The sequence below is a fragment of the Vicia villosa genome, unplaced genomic scaffold (assembly GCF_029867415.1).
Source record: "Vicia villosa cultivar HV-30 ecotype Madison, WI unplaced genomic scaffold, Vvil1.0 ctg.000731F_1_1, whole genome shotgun sequence".
In the NCBI taxonomy this organism is placed as follows: domain Eukaryota; kingdom Viridiplantae; phylum Streptophyta; class Magnoliopsida; order Fabales; family Fabaceae; genus Vicia; species Vicia villosa.
The window spans coordinates 61915-83252 of record NW_026705327.1 but is presented as its reverse complement, the minus strand read 5'-3'; the positions used below and the strand labels follow the sequence as shown (position 1 = coordinate 83252).

Sequence of the window (21338 nt, the reverse complement as noted above, 5' to 3'; positions counted from 1 at the left end):
TAATAAGCTAATTAAAGTGTTTGGTAAAATTAGCGGCTTAACTAGTTGATAAATGTAAAATGACATAAAAAATATTTCTTAATTAATAATTAAACGCATAAAATAATCACAATTTATAAGGGTATTAATGAAAGAAAAAATTATAAGCTATAAAGGTAAAATGTTATTTAAAATTGCGTTTATAAAATAAGCTATAAACTAGTAAAATAAACTATAAGTTCGTGATGAAAAGACTGTTATCAAATAAGTCTTTTATTATCATACGAGCTTATAAACTAAAAGCTATAAATTCAAAATATGGCTTTTCAAACAGAGCCTATATTTTTCAATCCTGTTCTGAGATGAGTTGGGGTGTTAATATTTGATCCGGTCTAATATTATGACATGGATCGGGTAAACTCGCCATCCTTGTTTTACAAACCAAAAATAATATCTAAATGAGACTTATTGTATGCTTGGTTATGCAAATTAAGAGAATTAAATTCGAGTGAATTGATTCCGTATGTTTGATTATGCAAATTAGGAGAATTAAATCCAAGTGAATTGATTTTGCAAAATTGATTCTAATTAAAAGTGAATTAAAATTTGAGTGAATTAATTTTGTAAAATTGATTCTAATTAAAAGTGAGTTGATGGTTAAAGTTAATTGAACTACAAATTTCACTTAATTGAACTACAAATTTTACTGTAAAAATTATATAAACTATAAATTATAGCTTCAAATAAACTATAAAACTGCTTTTGACTTTTTTAACAAGCTAAACCAAGAATGCACTTAGTCTTAGAGATTGTACGTACATCAAAATCCTAAAACACTTTTTAGGTTTTACAAGACAATTGAGACTTTGACGGTTGAATTAGTCATTTGACACTAGCTCAATTCTATTGGCATAGGTAGGGGTGGCAAAACGGGCCGCCCGCCCCGCCCGCCGCCTGCCCCGCCATATGCCCGCCAAAAAACGAGCGGGGCGGGCATGCCCGCCAAGTAAAATGGGCATCAAAATCATGCTCGCCCCGCCAAGATGGCGGGTTGGCGGGCGGCGGGCTTACCCGCCTATTTTTATTTATATTTTTTTAATAGATTAATATGCCTTTTTTTACCTTTTAATTAAATTTTTCACTTATTTTTTAAAACAATTTTTTATAAAAGTAATTGTTTAACAAATTTCCTCTAAAAAATATTACATATATTTATAAATAAATGTATAAAATAAACCATCAAGAATTGCAATTACTAAAATTAATTAAAAAAAGAGTGAGTTTTGAAGAAGGAGCGCGTTTTGGCGAGCGGCGGGCTTTGGCGGGGCGGGTATGGCGGGCGGCGGGTTTTGGCGGGGCGGGCTTTGGCGAGCGGCGAGCCTAAAATCCCAACCCAACCCGCCATTTTTTGGCGGGTGAGCGGGCGGCCCGGCGGGCCCTGACCCGTTTTGCCACCCCTAGGCATAGGTCATTATTTGACTCTCAAATTTTCACATGTCATATTCTTGTGTTTCATGAGTTGTACCTATAAACAGTCTGCTTTTTAAGTCACCAAAAGAAAAATTCAAATAATAACAAAATGAAAAACAGCATTAATTCATGTCAAAATGAAATCTCTAGATTCAAAACCAACTCTGAACAAATCCTCAATGATAAGCAAAATAAAATAACAATCAAAACAAGACACCAAAATTCCAAAACTCAATATCCAGAGCTTGTTACTATGTGATTCACCTTCCCAAAAACCTCTTCCTATGCTTATAATGAATCAAACAGCTTCAAAACACCAAGCAGAATATGTAATTAACCGAGAATTACATAAACATGTTTGGTTTTGTTGCCTTGTACGTCGTCTTGAGCTTCCTGGTTGGGGGCCTAATCTTCTTGAACACCAACGGGAACTTGATTTTGGAGTTGTGAAACTGCTTAGTGCTTTCCCTTTTGCAAAGGTTGGCTGGGATCGTAGCGGTCTTGATGATCTGAATGCATGGATGCCTGACTCTATGACGGGATGCCATTTCATTGTACATAGATTCAACAGCGCCATTTAGAGTAACATCGCGGTATTCCTTGTACATGTTGTGATATCCAGTCCGACTCTGGTATCGCAGCCAAATTCCATAATTCTTAATCTTGGTAGGGTTTTTCTCATAAATCTGCAATGAGCAAAAAGTATACATCATTCTCTGCATTCTGCAATAAAAGTCTACAGAATAACACTAAAAAACCAGGAAATTGGTACTAATATGTCTTTCCTAAATTGACTTACTCTCTATGAATCATTTATACAGACACGGACACAACATATACACATCGAGTATCGACACCAGTAATAATTAGAGAAAGTGGAATAATTCAATGTAACCACATCATGTGTCGGTGTTTAACACCAGATACACTTTCAACCGAGAGTACCGGTGTTGCATAATGTTACTCCTAAAATTTATGCTATGTGCTTCATGATAGCACACAACATCCGTGTTCGACCCCTATCTACGTTTACCAATATATATATGTGTAAATGTGTAATTAAACATCAGTTACCAGAGGCCATATGAAAATTCAGTTACACAGTTCCACTACCAAAATATCTTACACGGTTCGTGCTTAAAGCCTTCTTTCATAACAAATTCTAGTGTTCGTATAAATTTCACGATTTTCCCAGCCTCTTAATCCTAACAGACTGGTATTAGAAAGGGAAAACATGATTAAATATTGAAAGATTAATACAGAAGAAAACAGATGGCGAAGTACTCTAATTTGTTCCATATTCTTCAATAGGAGAATAACAAAGACATAAATGTTTAGAATGAAACAGCATAAATAACTTCCCCCAAGTCGAATTCCTAACAAGTATTGAGAAAACTAAATGAAATCGTTATTTCCAATGTTTATAAACAATAACAAAAAGAGTCTTTGTTGACTAAGTATATACTACATGAATCAAGCACCAAAATATCTTGTTGTAAAAACATTTCTAAAGACGTAATTTAATTATAAAGTCTTCTTAATGTTTTAACTGAATCTCGCATTACAGCTAACAGTGTTATCAAATAGCAGCGGCATGGCCGCTATGGCGGATAAACATGGCAGTTTTGGGGCTCTCTGCAATGGTAAATATCGGCCAATATTGGAGTTTTCCGTTCACTATAACAGCGTTGCAAAGCGGCCGGTATGGCAGGATTTTGGCTCTCAGCCATGGACCGCCATCCACCATCAACAACACTGACGTCTAACAATTGGACTACCTTTCTTATAATCTACCGGTCTTATTTGACCTTCTATAAGTCTTCTCCACGTATCAATCATCAAAACTGCCATAGGTAAAATGTTCCAGTCTTTTTCACCATACATGTTACTCTAAAGTTCTCTCAAATCCATTGATTCATCATCCTATCTATACCATTCACCATACACCGGTAATTTTTGCAAAAGAAAAACTACAACTAAACTCCAAACAGACGCTTCAATCTCTAAGTAGAAATAAAACCGATTCACAATCCTATGAATCCTATCATATTACTAACAATCAGTTGATGTCAAGAGCCACAGAAATCCACAACAGTACAACAAACAATTGAAATTGCATACCTCATTGATCGCAAGAACTTGCCCATTGCTTTTCTTGACCTTTTTCAGCTTCCTCAAAAAATACCTACAATAATTCAAAACAGAAACCTGATCACTGCTAACCCTTTACAGAAACAAAAAAAAATGCAAATTATTAATTAATCAACAGACCCACCATTTTCATCACACTCAAAAAGAGCAATGCAAAAACATGCCAACATATAGAATACAAAACACAACATTTACGTCGGTTAAAGGTTGTGACATACCAGAACTTGGATTTGGCACGCACCTCATTGGTGGCCCACAATTTCATCCTGTAGATCTTAGGATGTTCATCAGTTTCAGTGGGAAGACCTCTCCCAACAACCTGGTACTGGTGATACTGATTTATCACAACAATAAAAACGAAATACCCATCAGTATAAACTCTTCAATGCATCAGAAAAATATTATTTTTCAGAAAAAAAATTGAAAAAAATAAAATAAAATAACTGTCAATTGAAATTGAGAAACATGAATGAGAAAATGGTATTGGTGTCAGTCAATGAATGAAAATAAAAATGAGGTTATGGTGAGAAATTTGTTGATTGGATTTACCTTGAAGATGGCCATTGTAGAAACTGTTTCGTGGTCTGAGTTGGGAAATGTTTCAGTTTGTCTACACGAGTAAAGAAGAAGACAAAATGTAAAACCCTAAATTGAAGGTGAGCTCGGTTACAATTGGGCCACTTTTAACCCATTTTGCCTTTGCCCCCATTAAAAAGGCCCATTTAACTAAGTAAGTTTGCATTTTTTTAATTAATTTTTTTTTAATTCTTTGAGAATTTTTTTTAATATGATTCTAGACTAATAATAATAATAATAATAATAATAATAATAATAATAATAATAATAATAATAATAATAATAATAATAATAATAATAATAATAATAATAATATCTTTAAACCAATATATTTTATGTATTTACACCCTTATATTTTGTATTTATGGCCTCGTGAGGACTTTATGATTGCGAGATGAGGATAAAGAGAGCAGTTTACGAGAAAACACAAGAGTGGGGGATCATTGGACTGAAAGAAGGAATAATAATTGGAAAAATAAGTAATTCTGTTTGAAGAGGTTTAACGATAAATAAGAGAACAAAGATGATTTCAAATTGGGTTGGAGACGTGAAATACAACAATAAAATATTGGTGTTTTTTAAATCAAAATATTGGTGTAATAAGGTGATTTCATTATATGAGTTTTTTAAAAATGATTTTGTTCATAAAAATTTATTTTAAATCTATTCTAGTCATTTGAATCAATTTCCACAATTGTGAGAATCGGGTCTTAAAGTTTTTGAGAGTTTGATAATGGTTTTGTTTGTAGGAATTAGTTCGTGCTTTTCTTAGAATTGAACCATGTTGTTTTGAAAACTTGATCAAATGGTTATGTTTACATGAATCAAATCATGAATATATTATAGTGAACTAAATCATGATTCAAGTTTGATTTGAATAAGCCAAGTTATTTTAACAAATGAATCTTTTTGTTTACTTGAATCGAATCATGAATCGATTCAAGTGAATTGAATCTGACATATTTTGAATTGAATCAAGTTCATCAGAATCATAAGAATTAAGAATATCTTTATGTGACTCGATTCACACTCTCAAAAACATATTTCATTTTGAAGAGAAGGATTTGACTCATACTTTTATTGAATCGAATAGTTAACTCATTTTTATATTAGTTTCAACAAATGTTTGAGTCTTGCTTGTATAAATAGGACTCTCATTCATTATTTCCATTCATTCAAATATTCATTTATTTTCCCTACTATCTTTCCCACACATAAACTCTCTCTCAAAAGCTTCTCAAAACACATTTTGAATTAAACTTTTTTCAGTTTTATTCTAGATAAAAGGATGCAACTATACATTTGTTTGTAGTGTTTCTTTTAAGAAACTCAATTGAGGATTTAAGTTCTAAGGGAAATAGTAGATACTTTTTCTTTTCCAAAAGAGTTGGAGGATTTTCTTGAATTCTTGAAGATCTAAATCATAGGGGATCTAAAGGAGCAATTTCTACTATTGAAGGATTACATGTTGTTGAAAGATTAAAGGTTGGTTTGAAAAACTTCTAGACATTTAGAAATTTGGATATTTATAGTTGTTGGTTAAGTAGTTATATAATAAGGATTATGTAGGAGCTTTTGTAGTTGAGAGAATTACTTGAAGCATAAACATTGTAGATCCACTGGGATTCTCACTATGTGGGATGTGAATGAGATTGTGGTTAAAAATTTTTTTTCATAATAAGATTGATATCTCAATTCTAAATTGGAATTCGGGGGCAGCGTAGTCGTAGCAAGGACGATCGGTGAACTGCCTAAAAAATTCCTCGTGTACTCTCTATCTCTTTATTTCTCTTGCAATTAAATTTTCATTATCAAATTGTTAAAACATATTGATTGAGTTATTGATTCGTAGTAAATTTCTAGAAATTATTTTGATAATTTTTGAGTTGTTGATATTCTTGCAATCACTTTGATTGTAAGAGGATTTGAGTATCAACAAACTAGAAAAAAAAATTTGAAAAATCAATCGCACACCAAGTGTTCGATAATTTGATACTTGATTGTTTTGTATTTTAAATTGGTTGGAAATTGATTAGCTTGTGGATACTTGAACTATTAATTTGAGAATTCAATTGTTAACTTTAATTGTCTAAGTGTCATAACGTCTATGGTAATGCATATCCGAGTTCCAATAACTTATTCGGTTTAGACGACTTTCGATTTAAACGCAAAATTTCTGCATGCCAAAGTTTAAACTCTTATCAAAAAATTTAAAACTTGTATTTTCGAATTAAGGGATTTATTCATCCCCCCTCTATATAAGGTCTCGTCGTCTAACACTTGTGTGCTTAGGTGTAACACCCTTCTAATACCCCGTATAAATATTAAACAATAATCAGAGTAAAACATGAAAAGAGCATTACAACTTCCATATGATCAAAACAATACTCATGTCATGCCATAAAACAGAACGTTAAATCAAAATTATTCAGATCATCATGTTAACACAGCGGAATATCTTTAACATCTGAATAATGCAACATCTAAAGTCATAGACTTAAAACAACACCATAATAAAACACCCAAATAAAAGAGTTTAGCAAGCAACTCTAAACAACGTCCCCAGTGTTACACGACCAGAGCATGACACAGATCCAACTGACTCTAACGAACTACTTGACGAGCTAATCCTCATCAAGTACAAGAGATACTCCTCAATCTGAAAATAACAACAGTAAGGGTGAGTCTCATTCACATTTAACTAATGTTATAAGATACAGATAATAAAATATCAAATCACATGCCATTCACCCAATCACAGTTACGATCAGATTCAAAACCATACAATCAGTAAGCAAACCACCAATCAACACATATTATAACATTGGACAATCTTCCATTCATGTTATAACAGCACAAGTAGCCTAATGCAATGCAACTACATGCATGTGGTACCAAAATCTGGGATAACCCAACTCGCCGACCCACCATCGTCAAGGATACGGTAACACCCACTCACTAATTCCACACAATGGGAATTAGCTACCACTGATCCACCATCGTCAAGGACCAACCACATAATGATTATGAATGCATGCATCAACCATAACATGCTTATCATCAACATTTAACAACCAAATGTCCTAATCATCAACCACCACAATAATCTATAGCAACACACAGTTATGCTATTTCTCAACCATAATAAAATACATATTTTACATCAACAATATATGTATAAGAAACACCAATTACAATCACAACATCATAACAGGTAAATCATTCATTGGTATACCTATAAGCATAAACCACCACAACCAAATAAAATTGAGTGTTTTAAAATAATTTCGAGTCACAACTCAAAACACCATTTTATTATATAAATTATTTGATTAGCTTCACTATACTCGAAACGGCACCAAAATCCGGCTTACGGTTCAAGAGTTACACCTCTTTAAACTTTTTAAAATGGCCTGTCGCCAACAGCCAACAGCACGCGGCGCCACACACAGTTCGTGGCGCGGAACGAATAGGAACTACGCCTTCGCGGCGCAAATAGAGGTTCGTGGCGCGGAACGAATAGGAACTACGCCTTCGCGGCGCAAACAAAGGTTTGCGGCGCGTACTGAACACAACCAAACTTCCTGGCTTTCTACCAAGCAGTTCGCGGCGCCAACTCCTGGACGCGGCGCCAACTGGCAATTTCCAGAACTCCAAATCGCAGAAAACAGCCTACGATTTTGCCCTTCCTTCATCAAGTCATTACCAAACCAATCTCATTCCAACCAGATTTCGCATACAGTGAAACAAACACATATTATAACACATTATAACACATTTCAATCATCTAATTAACACCATACATGATCAACACAATCATTACCAATCCATTCTCACAAAACCTAACATTTCTAGAACCTAATCATAACTCAATTGGTACGATTAACACGATCAATTCTATCATACTACCTATAACCCCATAATAGAAGATAAACGGAAGAGTCCCCCCTTACCTGAAGGTTGATTCTTCGCTCTTCCTCTTATCGCACTTCTCTGCTTCTCCTCTTTTTCACGTTCAGACTCTTTTCCCAATGTTGTAACCTTCTCTATTCCACAACTCCTTCTATTTTATTAAAAATAAAATAAAATTATTTTAATTAGTAATAGGGCCTACCAATGCACCCCCTCTTTACTAATCACGACTCAAGCCCAATTGCTTAATTCCTCATAATTCAATTAAATTATGAAAATATGGAGTGTTACAACTCTCCCCCACTAAAATAATTTTCGTCCTTGAAAACATACCTTAGGCAAATAACTCTGGATAGGAATCCTTCATCTGACTTTCCAGCTCCCACGTCACATACCCACCTGCTGGTCCTCCCCAAGCTACTCTGACCAGTGCTATCTCTTTGCCACGCAATTGTTTCAGCTTTCGATCTTCAATCCTCGTAGGCAAAGCTTCAACTGTCATGTTATCCTTCACCTGCACGTCATCTACCTGGATCACATGAGATGGATCCGCAATGTATTTCCTCAACTGCGACACGTGGAATACATCATGCAAATTCGCAAGCTTTGGTGGCAACGCAATACGATAAGCCACCTCTCCAATCCTTTCTGTAATTTGATACGGACCAATGAAATGCGGAGTCAACTTCTTTGATTTTAGTGCTCTACCAACACCTGTCGTAGGAGTCACCCTCAAGAACACATGATCTCCTTCTTGAAATTCAAATGTCCTTCGTCTTTTATCATGGTAGCTTTTCTGGCGACTCTGAGAAGCCTTCATCTTCTCTTGAATCAATTTAATCTTCTCCGTGGTCTCTTGTACAATTTCTGGTCCAATCACCGTACTCACCCGATTCATACCAACACAAAGGTGTTCTACATCTTCTACCATACAAAGCTTCAAATGGAGCCATACCAATGCTCGAATGAAAACTATTGTTGTAGGTAAATTCAATCAACGGCAAATAACTATCCCATGCACCACCTTTTTCCAATACACAAGCACGTAACAAATCTTCCAATGACTGAATTGTCCTCTCAGTCTGACCATCAGTCTGCGGATGATAAGCAGAACTCAATCTCAGCTTAGTACCCAAAGCCTTATGCAAACCTTCCCAGAATCTGGATGTAAACCTTGGATCTCTATCTGACACGATACTCGAAGGGATACCATGTAAACTCACTATCTTCTCAATATACAATTGAGCCAGCTTCTCCATCGGGTAATCCATTCTCATTGGTAAAAAGTGAGCAGACTTCGTCAACCTGTCCACAATAACCCAAATAGCTTCACAATTCTTCACCGTCCTCGGCAAACCAGAAACAAAATCCATAGATATACTATCCCACTTCCATCCCGGAATAAATAACGGTTGCATAGCTCCATACGGCTTCTGATGTTCAATCTTCGACTTCTGGCAAGTCAAACAAGCATAAACAAATTCAGCTATTTCCTTTTTCATTCCAAGCCACCAGAACAGCTTCTTTAAGTCATGATACATATTGGTAGCACCAGGATGAATACTCAATCCGCTACGATGTCCCTCCTCAAGAATGCTTCTTCTTAACTCGGCAACATCAGGAACACAAACACGATTACCAAACCTCATTATACCATTCTCGTCGATTCTGAATTTGCCTTCTTTATCTTGGTTAATTAGGGTCAACTTATCAACCAACTCTACATCAGTCTTCTGACCCTCTCGAATTTCCTCAAGAATGCCACTCGTCAGCTTCAGCATACCCAATTTAACACTGGTAGGAGTGTTTTCACATACTAAACTCAAATCTCTGAATTGCTCAATTAAATCTAATTCTCTCACCATAAGCATAGACATATGCAGGGACTTCCTACTCAATGCATCGGCAACAACATTTGCTTTACCCGGATGATAATTCAGTTCAAAATCATAATCCTTGAGAAATTCTAACCATCTTCTTTGTCTCATATTTAGCTCTTTTTGATCAAAGAGATACTTCAGACTCTTATGATCACTAAATACTTCGAACCTTGAACCATATAGATAATGCCTCCACGGGTTCAACACAAATACCACTACTGCCAACTCTAAGTCGTGAGTCGGATAATTCTTCTCATGCACTTTGAGTTGTCTCGACGCATAAGCGACTACCTGTTGATTTTGCATTAGCACACCTCCTAATCCCATCAATGAAGCATCACAATACACAACAAAAGATTCCGCCGGGTTCGGCAAAATCAAGATCGGCGCACTAGTCAGTCTCCTCTTCAGCTCTTGGAATCCTTCTTCACATTTCGAATACCAGATGAATGCTTGACCCTTCCTAGTCAACTTAGTTAACGGCAACGCTAACTTTGAAAAACCTTCAATGAACTTTCTATAGTAACCCGCAAGACCAAGGAAACTACGGATTTCGGAAACTGACTTCGGAGCCTCCCACTGAGACACTGCTTCTACTTTCGTTGGGTCAACGACAATACCATCCTTAGAAATTACATGTCCAAGAAAGCTTACTTCATTTAACCAGAACTCACACTTTGTCAGTTTCGCATAAAGTTTCTTTTCCTTCAATAGTTCCAATACCACTCTAAGATGATCTGCATGCTCTTCTTCATTCTTAGAATATATTAAAATATCATCGATAAATACTACTACGAACTGGTCGAGATAGGGATGAAAAATCCTATTCATATATTCCATAAAAAACCAGGTGCATTCGTAACTCCAAACGGCATCACAGTGTATTCGTAATGACCATACCTCGTTCTAAATGCAGTCATCTGAATATCGTCAGTCTTCACCCGAATCTGATGATATCCCGACCTCAAGTCAATCTTACTGAACACGCACGCCCCAACCAGTTGATCCATTAGATCATCGATCCTCGGCAACGGATACTGATTTTTGATAGTAACTTTATTCAACTGTCTATAATCCACACATAACCTCATCGAGCCTTCTTTCTTCTTTACTAGCAATACCGGTGCACCCCACGGTGAAACACTAGGACGAATAAATTCCTTCTCAAGTAACTCTTCCAACTGACCCTTCAATTCAGTCAATTTAGATGCCGACATACGATACGGTGCCATCGACACAGGATTAGTCCCAGGAATTAACTCAATAGCAAATTCAACTTCTCTCTCAGGTGGCAGTTCTCTAACATCTTCTGGAAAGACTTCGGGAAAATCACATACTACAGGTAATCCACTTCTCACTACCTTCCCTTTCACTTCCATGGATGCAATCAACATAAACACGGCAACCCCGTCCTTAACTGCTTCTTTTATCTGCCTAGCGGTTATCGCCAAACCTTCCACACTTTCATCTTCAGGAAAAATAACTGTCTTCGAGAAACAATTGATATGAACCCGATTGAATTGTAACCAATTCATTCCCAAAATAACATCGAGTTGCTCCAACGGAAGGCACACTAAATCCATTCCGAATTTTCTACCAAAAATATCGATTGGACAGTTCAAACAAGCGAACGAAGTAGTCACTGAATCCGACGCAGGAGTGTCAATGATCATACTTCCATTAATATCAGATATTTCCAAGTTCAATCGTTTAGCACAATCCAACAAAATAAACGAGTGAGTTGCTCCAGTATCTATAATTGCAATTAAAGGAGTGCCATGAATAAAACACCTACCTTTAATTAACCGATCTTCTGGAGTAGTCTCGGAACCAGATAAGGCGAACACCTTACCACCAGCTTGATTCCTCCTCGGCTTAGGACACTTAGGACTAATATGGCCCTTTTCTCCGCAGTTGAAACGAGTTACAGTGTTCCCTTTGCACTCAATAGCAATGTGACCTGCCTTTCCACACCTATAGCACTTCTTTCAACGGTGTGAGAGAATGCCACCAAAATGGACTCAATCAGGTGAAAATCGAAAGAGTTATGCAATTTTGAAACTTGTCTAATAATGCCCGAAAACGCGTTTCAACGGTATAATCACGATGCCTTTGCAAAATTCTAAAAATTCTGGTGCATATTTAGCCTCAGGTCCCAACATACGAAATGTCGGGTACATCAAGACGGAACTTCAGTTAAAAAATTAGCACGATCAGACACACGGTGTGAGAGTTATGAATTTTTTAGCGTCCAAAAGACAACGGTTCAGTCCATTTTTTCCACTATAATACCTCAAGTAAATTGCGAATTCGGGGTCCTTCCTCAAAGAATCAATTGTCGACTCCAACGCACGAAATATAGTATGTCTCGAGACGGAACTTTTGGCATAAGTCTCACTTCAACACAATATTCCAATCAGAAGTTACGAATTTTTAAATATCCGAAATACGGCGGGACGACAACGCCAAAATCTCAGAAACAATTAATTCCCGCCACTTTCCTTTCTGAATTAGCTTCTGGCCCGAACAAGAAAGATGTAAAGAATTCCAAAACAATATCACCATCGCGGAAGCCAAGCCCATGCGACCTACCCGTCAACATTTATGAATTTTCTACTTGCACCGTAAAATAGACTTTCGCTGTTTGAAGAAAGTATGGTGCGAAAAATAGACTTTCACTGCTTCTCATAAACAATATATATTAGAAGCAGTTTGTAACACCCTTCTAAACCCCCGAGGAAAATATAATAAAAATCAGAGTAATTATACAACAAGGATGTTACAATTAATAAAATAAAGAAAACTCCAAGTCGTTGTCATGCTTTATTAGGAATAATCCACAATATCAAAACACATATTCAGCACAACGGAAACTCATTCAACAGTGTTATAAAACATCACCAACAAAATCAACGATACATAATCCAAAAACGGCAAAATAGTGTATCACAAGTAACTCTAAGACTATCGTTCCCAGTGTTACAAATCAAAGCATGACTCGACACGAACTACGGACTAGCCTACGAGCTATCCTCACCCAATCAAGATGCCGCTACTCCTTAATCTGAAAATGTCAACATGTAAGGGTGAGTTTCATTCGAAATTAGTAAGCATTAGACAATCATAAGTAATAAAATATCATAGCAATTATCATTCACCCAACCATACATGTATTCAAATTTTTACTATAAACAAGCAAGCACCAATTCACATGTATCACCTATCACATTACACAATCATTTAGTTATATCATGCTATTATGCACAGGAATGGACTGACACTATGCATGTGGTACCATACATGGGCTAAACCCATCCAACTGATCTTTTCATCACCAAGATACAGTGCAACCGGCACAAATTCCTCACAATGGGAAATATGCCCACCATTTTGATCCACAACGTCACCGGGATCCATCACCAAAATGTATGTGAATAAATGCAATGTATAACATGCTTACAACATCACCGATCCGATGTATTACATCGTCTCATTACCAATCACTAATTCATCACCAATAAGCATGCACATGTTTCAGCACTCATTCCAAAAATATATCACACATATTCATATTAGACATCACCCAATAAATAATCTAAGCAAAATATAAACTCGGATTCCCATCCATTTCACCCATTCATCATATAGGGCTATTAATTAGCTTCACAACGCCCCAAAAGGCACATAAATCAGATACTCGGATCAACAGTTATGGGTTTTTAAAATAAAAATAATTTTTCAAAAACACACAGTGGAACCTGGTTCCTCCCTATGTGGAACACGGCTCCTGGCTGCGTCCCAAAACTCGTCTCTGATTTTTACTATGGGGAACCGGGTTGTCGCTAGCTGGGAACCGGTTCCCAGCAACCCAGAATTCCCACGCCTCTGTTTTTATAAGGGGAACCCGGTTCCTCCCACACAGGAACCGGTTCCTACGTACCTGCAACAGCAATTTCATAGTTTTTGACAGCAAAACACTTTTCCCCATTCAACCAATTCGTCCCCTAACGAATATCACATACAAACAGCACTAAATTGCACATTATAACACAACTCAAACAAGTTTTAAACATCAATTAACAACATATATCATGGTTATTATCAAAATCATACAAAACTATGAAGGTTCATCAAAACCTAACAAAATCCCCAAAACCCGACACATCCGATTGAACTAAATAACAATCCTAATCAATTCTACTACCCATAATTGCATAAGGATTACTAACCCGAAGAATCCCCCCTTACCTCAGAGTCGAATCTTCGAAGGTCCTCTTCCTCTTTGGTTCTTCTCCTTTTCACGTACTTCTTCTGTTCCTCAGACTTTTGCTCTCTTGCTTTTAACCTTCTCTTTTTCCAATTTCTCTTATTTTTATGAAAAAATAGAAAATGTCTTAATAGGCTCACATAGTTAACACCTCCCTTTTGCTAACTACTACACTAAGCCCAATAACCAATATTTCATTATTTCCCTAATAATTCCCAATAAAACGTTAATTCCAATAATTTAATTAAAAACTTAATTAAATTAATAAATAAGAATTTACGGGGTGTTACAACTCTCCCCCACTAAAAGAGTTTTCGTCCTCGAAAACATACCTCAGACGAAGAGTTCGGGATATGAGTCCTTCATCTGACTTTCCAGCTCCCACGTAACATTCCCACCTGCTGCTCCTCCCCAAGCCACTCGGACCAAAGCTATTTCTTTACCACGCAGTTGCTTTAACTTCCGATCCTCAATCCTCATGGGCAAGGCCTCAACTGTCAAATTATCTCTCACTTGCACATCGTCCACTTGGATTACATGAGACGGATCCGCAATGTATTTCCTCAATTGAGACACATGGAATACTTCATTGTCATACCCAAAATTTTCCCACACTATTTCTCCTATTCAAATTCAAATCAAAGTACAAAGCTCAAAGACACCCTCTCCTAAACAAGGCTCAGAGAATTAGGGTTTTGTTGTTCTAAGGGAAAATCAATGAACCAAAGGCTCCAAGGCATCCCATAGGGTCTATGATACCCCACACTACCTCCATGAAAAATTTCAGGGTCCAAGTCAAAAGATTGATCACTCAATTGCTCAGAAAGTCAACAGTCGACTGGGTTGACCTAAAAGTCAACTGTGGTCAAAGTACAGTCAAAACTCCTAATTTTTTGTCAACATCCTCATATTGAAGTATCATTCACCATTTGATCAAGAATTGATCATGGTTCATCAAGGAAAGATCAGAAATCAACAATTCCAAAAGTTTCTAAATTAGGGTTTGTATAGAAGAAAGTCAACTGAACTTTGACCAGCCATAACTCTCACATGGAACATCATAAATTTTCCATCCAAAGCTCATTTTGAAGGAAATTTGATTCTCCACAAAATTGTCTCTCATATGCCAAGTCTAAAAATGCTTCATTTGAGAGATATGGACCAAAACATTATAGGTCCTTTTCAAAAGTCAACCAAAAGTCATCTTTTTCAAAAGAACACACAAAGAGCGTGGAAAATTATTTTGATATGAGACCAAAGACATTGGTTAGAGGACTCTCTAAGGTTTCTAAAAAGTCCAAGAACTTGAAAAAATATTGAAGTATGACGAAATGGCAAGGTGTACAAGTTCATTGATTTTTAAGGGTATGCATGAAGGAAAAAGGCCCAAAATCCCAAATATATTCAAATGAGCCCACATTCTTTTCATCCAATCCTTATCCTTAGCCCATCCACGCCCCAAAAACATATCTTTCAAATTTATATTATTTTTATTAATTATTTTATGATTTTTATACATTTAAATCATGATTTAAGTATATAAAATAGCAAGTCAAGTAAAGATATGATTTTTATTGGATTTTAAGCCAAATATCAATCAAATATCCTCATTAAAACATACAAATTTCGTTCACATGGCTTGAGGTACAAGAAAAATCCATCAAAGCCAAAATTAGAAACATTAAAAACAAATTTCCAATCAATTTGCAAAAGATTGATTCAAGGAGATTTGATCACAATTTTGTTGCCCTAATCCTTCCAATATAAATACCAAACACATTCAGAAGCAAAGGAGAAGGATTTTTATGCTCTCAAGAACCCTAAACCGAGTTGAAAAGTGAAGAGAAATTCAAAAGTCAATTTTCAGTTGCAGCCTAATTCAAGCTACTTGAAGCATTCCAATACGTTCCTGGACATTCATTGAAGGTGTGTGGATCATTGAACGGCTTCAGCAACCCCAGAATTACCTCCATTAAGGCCAGGTTTGTCGTGAATTTCCTTGATCCATATTCCTCGATTCATAGCATATAATCATGATTTGGATACATATTATTATTTGTTATGGTGTGTAGAACGATTCTGGATGTTTAATTGTGATTCCATGTGTGTTTGCCGTAAATCACCATTATTAGGGTTGGTGTTATCCAAATTAGGGCTTCGTGTTTGGGTTAGAATTAGGAGAAATCAATGGCATATTTAAGTTCAGGGGGCCTAGACGATTCTAATTGGGGGGTCGCGAAACATTGTTGAACAGATGGGGCACACTCCTTCCAAGATCTCTATGCTGTCACTCTTGAGTTGTTCCAAGACTCACACCAAAGCTATGATGAAGTTCCTAGAGGCTTCCCATGTACCACAAGAGATTTCTGTCACTCAACTCGAGAATTATATTGCAAACCTGACGACAGATAACTACCTTGGATTTTCTAATGCTGATCTGAGTCCTAGTGGAAAGAATCATAACAAGGCGCTACATATCTCCATTGAATGTGGGGGCACCACTCTGGCTCATGTACTGGTTGACAATGGCTCGTCTCTGAATGTACTACCCAAGTTGGTGCTGGACAAACTCAAGGTTGACAGAATTGAGCTAAAATCCAGTGATGTGATAGTAAAAGCTTTCGATGGCACAATGAGTACTGTATATGGCGAAGTTGAGCTCCCGATCAGGGTAGGTTCCCAGACTTTCAATACTGTGTTCTATGTGATGGATATTCGTCCCGCCTATTCGTGTCTACTTGGACGTCCTTGGATACATGAGGCAAATGCTGTGACTTTAACTCTCCATCAGAAACTGAAATATCCAGCGAAAGGCAAGATTGTTACTGTGTATGGTGAAGAAGAGTATGTGGTGAGCTTCATAGATGAGACCAAGTATGTTGAATTCACTGGAGAAGCTTTTGAATCTCCCCGTCAAGCGTTCGAATTGGTCCCTCAAGTGGTTCCCGAAATTAAGCATGTCTACACTGCTCCTAAAGTTACTAGGGTTCCTCCTACAATGGCTTCTCTGAAAGACGCTAGGGCTGTGGTAGAAGAAGGTGGCTGCACTATCTGGGGGCAATTACCTGACATTCCATACAAGTCCAACAAATGGGGTTTAGGCTGCACTGCTAAGGATCAGAAGGGAGAACAACGTCCTCGTCCAAAAGGTTTGAAGCATCATTTCATCAGCAAAGGAGTCAATGCCATTGGTGAAGATGAACATAATGGCAACCTGGACAAGTGGATCTTCCCTACATCAGACAAAGGGCTGGACAACTGGAAGACTGAAGACATTGTTTCTATCTCCTATAGTCGGGAGTAATTGTCGTTCTTAGTTTTATTTCTTGCTTTCCTTTATATTTCCAATTTTAAATTCTGTATTTCAAAAAATAATAAACTCTAAAGCCGTGTGTCCCGCCCGAGGCACAATGGTCCATTGTTAGGGCTTGTCATTTCATAAGCATATTTTCATTCAATAAAGCATTGGACGTTTCGTATTCAAATTGTGTGTTCGCTTTTATTTTTCTTTACTTTTATAGCTATGTGTTCTCACACACACCCACATAATGCACTGCAGATCCATATCCACTCTGGATCCTATTGATAACGACCCTGTTATTGCTAAATATGACTTTGAAAATCCGATCTACCAAGCTGAGGATGAAGGTGAGGAAGATTGTGAAGTGCCTAGAGAACTTGCCAGATTGCTAGAGCAAGAAGAAAAGACTATACAGCCGCACGAAGAGCCAATGGAAGTTGTAAATATAGGTACTGACGAAGAAAAGAAAGAAATCAAGATAGGGGCTGAATTAGAGGATGTTGTCAAACAGAGATTGATCCAGATGTTACGAGACAATGTTGAGATCTTTGTTTGGTCCTACGAAGATATGCCTGGGCTCGATACTGATATTGTGGTTCACCGTCTGCCTATCAAAGAAAATAGTCCTCCGATTAAACAGAAGTTACGAAGAAGCAGACCTGACATGGCTCAAAAGATCAAAGAAGAGGTTGAGAAACAGTTCAATGCCGGTTTCCTAAAAGTTGTGAGTTACCCACCATGGATCGCCAACATAGTACCAGTACCTAAGAAGGACGGAAAGGTCAGAATGTGTGTAGACTATAGAGATTTGAATCGAGCAAGTCCTAAAGATGATTTTCCCCAACCACATATTGACATTCTAGTTGATAGTACTGCACAATGCAAAGTGTTTTCTTTCATGGATGGTTTCTCAAGTTATAATCAGATCAAGATGGCACCCGAAGACATGGAGAAGATAACCTTTACTACACCTTGGGGCACCTTCTGTTACAAAGTCATGCCATTTGGGTTGAAGAATGCAGGGTCAACGTACCAACGTGCAATGGTAGCTCTGTTCCATGATATGATTCACAAAGAAATAGAGGTCTACGTTGATGATATGATTGCGAAGTCCAACACTGAAGAAGAACATCTGGTCCATTTGCAGAAGTTGTTTGATAGGTTGAAGAAATACAAGCTGAGACTGAATCCGAACAAGTGTACTTTCGGCGTAAGGTCTGGTAAGCTACTGGGTTTCGTTGTCAGTAGTAAAGGTATTGAAGTCGATCCTGCAAAGGTAAAAGCTATATAAGAGATGCCTGCTCCACGAAACGAGAAGGAAGTTAGAGGATTCCTGGGACGCCTGAACTACATTGCTAGGTTTATTTCCCATTTGACCGCTACTTGTGAACCAATCTTCAAGCTACTGAGGAAAGATCAAGTAGTAAAGTGGAATGACCAATGTCAAGAAGCCTTTGACAAAATCAAGAAGTACCTGCAAGAACCTCCGATCATGATACCACCTGTTGAAGGGAGACCTCTAATTATGTACTTAACAGTATTGGAGAACTCAATGGGGTGTGTATTGGGGTAACATGACGAGTCTGGTCGAAAAGAGTATGCAATATACTACCTTAGCAAAAAGTTTACCGACTGTGAAACAAGATACTCACTGCTCGAGAAAACTTGCTGTGCTTTGGCATGGGCTGCTCGCCGACTGAGACAGTATATGTTGAACCATACCACTTTGTTGATTTCTAGAATGGATCCTATCAAGTACGTGTTCGAAAAGCCTGCTCTCTCTATACGAATAGCAAGATGGCAAATGATACTAACAGAATATGACATCCAATATACAACACAGAAAACAATCAAAGGAAGTGTAGTGGCAGATCATTTGGCTCAACAAACTGTGGACGACTATCAATCCATGAGTTTTGAATTCCCAGATGAAGATGTTATGCTTGTTACTGATTATGAACAACCTGGGCCGGATGAAGGATCTAAACCAGGATCCCGATGGATTATGGTTTTTGATGGGGCTTCGAATGCACTTGGTAATGGTATTGGCGCTGTAATTATCTCTCCCGCAGGTGGACACACCCCGTTCACAGCAAGACTATGTTTCGATTGTACCAAGAACATGGCTGAGTATGAAGCATATATCTTGGGACTCAGAGCTGCTATCGACTTAAGAATCAAGTTCTTGGAAGTATATGGGGATTCTGCCCTAGTAATCAGTCAGATCAAAGGAGAATGGGACACGAAGCATCCTAATCTCATGCCTTACAAAGATTTGGTGCTATCTTTAATTCCACACTTTGAAGAGATTACCTTTGAACATATTCCTCGAGAAGAGAATCAGTTAGCAGATGCATTAGCTACTATGTCATCCATGTTCAAGGTCAGATGGGACAATGAGGCTCCTATAGTTATTATTGAAAGACATGACGAACCAGCATACTGCTACGAGATAGTTATTGACGAGGTCGAAGAGAAACCATGGTTTCACGAAGTAAAAAGATACCTCGAGACTCAAGAGTACCCTGAAGGGGCATCCATCAATGACAAGAAATTCTTAAGAAGGTTCGCATCCAAGTTCTTTCTGAGCAATGGAACCTTATACAAGCGTAATCATGATTCGACCTTGCTTCGTTGTGTGAACAAGAAGGAAGCAGAAGAGATCATGGAGGACATGCATGATGGTACTTTTGGAACCCATTCTAGTGGACATACTATGGCTAAAAATATTCTGAGAGCGGGTTACTACTGGTCCACTATGGAAACTGACTGTCACCAACATTCTAGAACATGCCACAAATGCCAGATATATGCCGACAAAGTACACGTGCCTCCTGTTCCTCTAAATATGCTGACTGCTCCTTGGCCTTTTGCAATGTGGGGCATTGATATGATCGGAGAAATCAAACCTACCGCTTCCAATGGACACCGCTTCATCCTTGTGGCCATCGATTACTTCACCAAATGGGTAGAGGCTGCTTCATTTGCCTCCGTTACCAAGAATGCGGTGGCTCGATTCATTAAGCACAATCTTATTTGTCGGTATGGCATCCCCGAAAGGATTATCACAGACAATGATACCAATTTGAATAACAAGATGATTACTGAGCTTTACACACAGTTCAACATCAAGCACCACAATTCTTCACCATACAGACCAAAGATGAATGGCGATGTGGAGGCTGCAAACAAGAACATAAAGAAGATTGTACAGAAAATGACTGTGACTTATAAGGATTGGCATGAGATGTTACCATTTTCTCTTCATGGTTACCGTACTTCCACACGTACCTCGACTGGGGAAACCCCGTTCTCACTAGTCTACGGTATGGAGGTTGTGTTACCGATTGAAGTTCAGATTCCATCCTTAAGGATTATGAAAGAGGCAGAGTTAGACGAAGACGAATGGATTCAGACTCGACTGGACCAGATAAACCTGATTGACGAAAAGAGGCTTGCTGCTGTTTGTCATGGACAGTTGTATCAGAAGCGTATGATCAAAGCATTTAACAAGAGAGTCAAACAACAAGCATACCAAACTGGTGACTTGGTCATAAAGAGAATTATTCTACCACAAGGCGATCCTAGGGGCAAGTGGACGCCCACATACGAAGGACCATTTGTGATCAAGAAAATATTCTCTGGAGGAGCAATGATACTCATTACTATGGATAGCGAAGACTTTCCGCTTCCTGTGAATGCAGACATAGTCAAAAAATACCACGCTTAAATATGACCCGCTAGGTCGACGTACCTAGACAAAAATAAGGGCATCCCGGCGAACCAAAAGGGTTCGGGCAAA

General features: G+C 37.6%; 1 protein-coding gene across 1 annotated transcript; it reads right to left on the bottom strand.

Moving 5' to 3' along the window:
- Positions 1–1548: 1548 nt before the first annotated feature.
- Positions 1549–4281, bottom strand: LOC131630753 (large ribosomal subunit protein eL20-like). The gene is made up of 4 exons (XM_058901501.1): positions 4150–4281; positions 3819–3934; positions 3571–3634; positions 1549–2135 (listed from the first exon to the last, which is right to left on the bottom strand). The coding sequence occupies exons 1-4, from the start codon at positions 4162–4164 to the stop codon at positions 1794–1796; spliced, it is 537 nt and encodes a 178-aa protein (XP_058757484.1). The 5' UTR covers positions 4165–4281; the 3' UTR covers positions 1549–1793.
- Positions 4282–21338: the final 17057 nt, after the last annotated feature.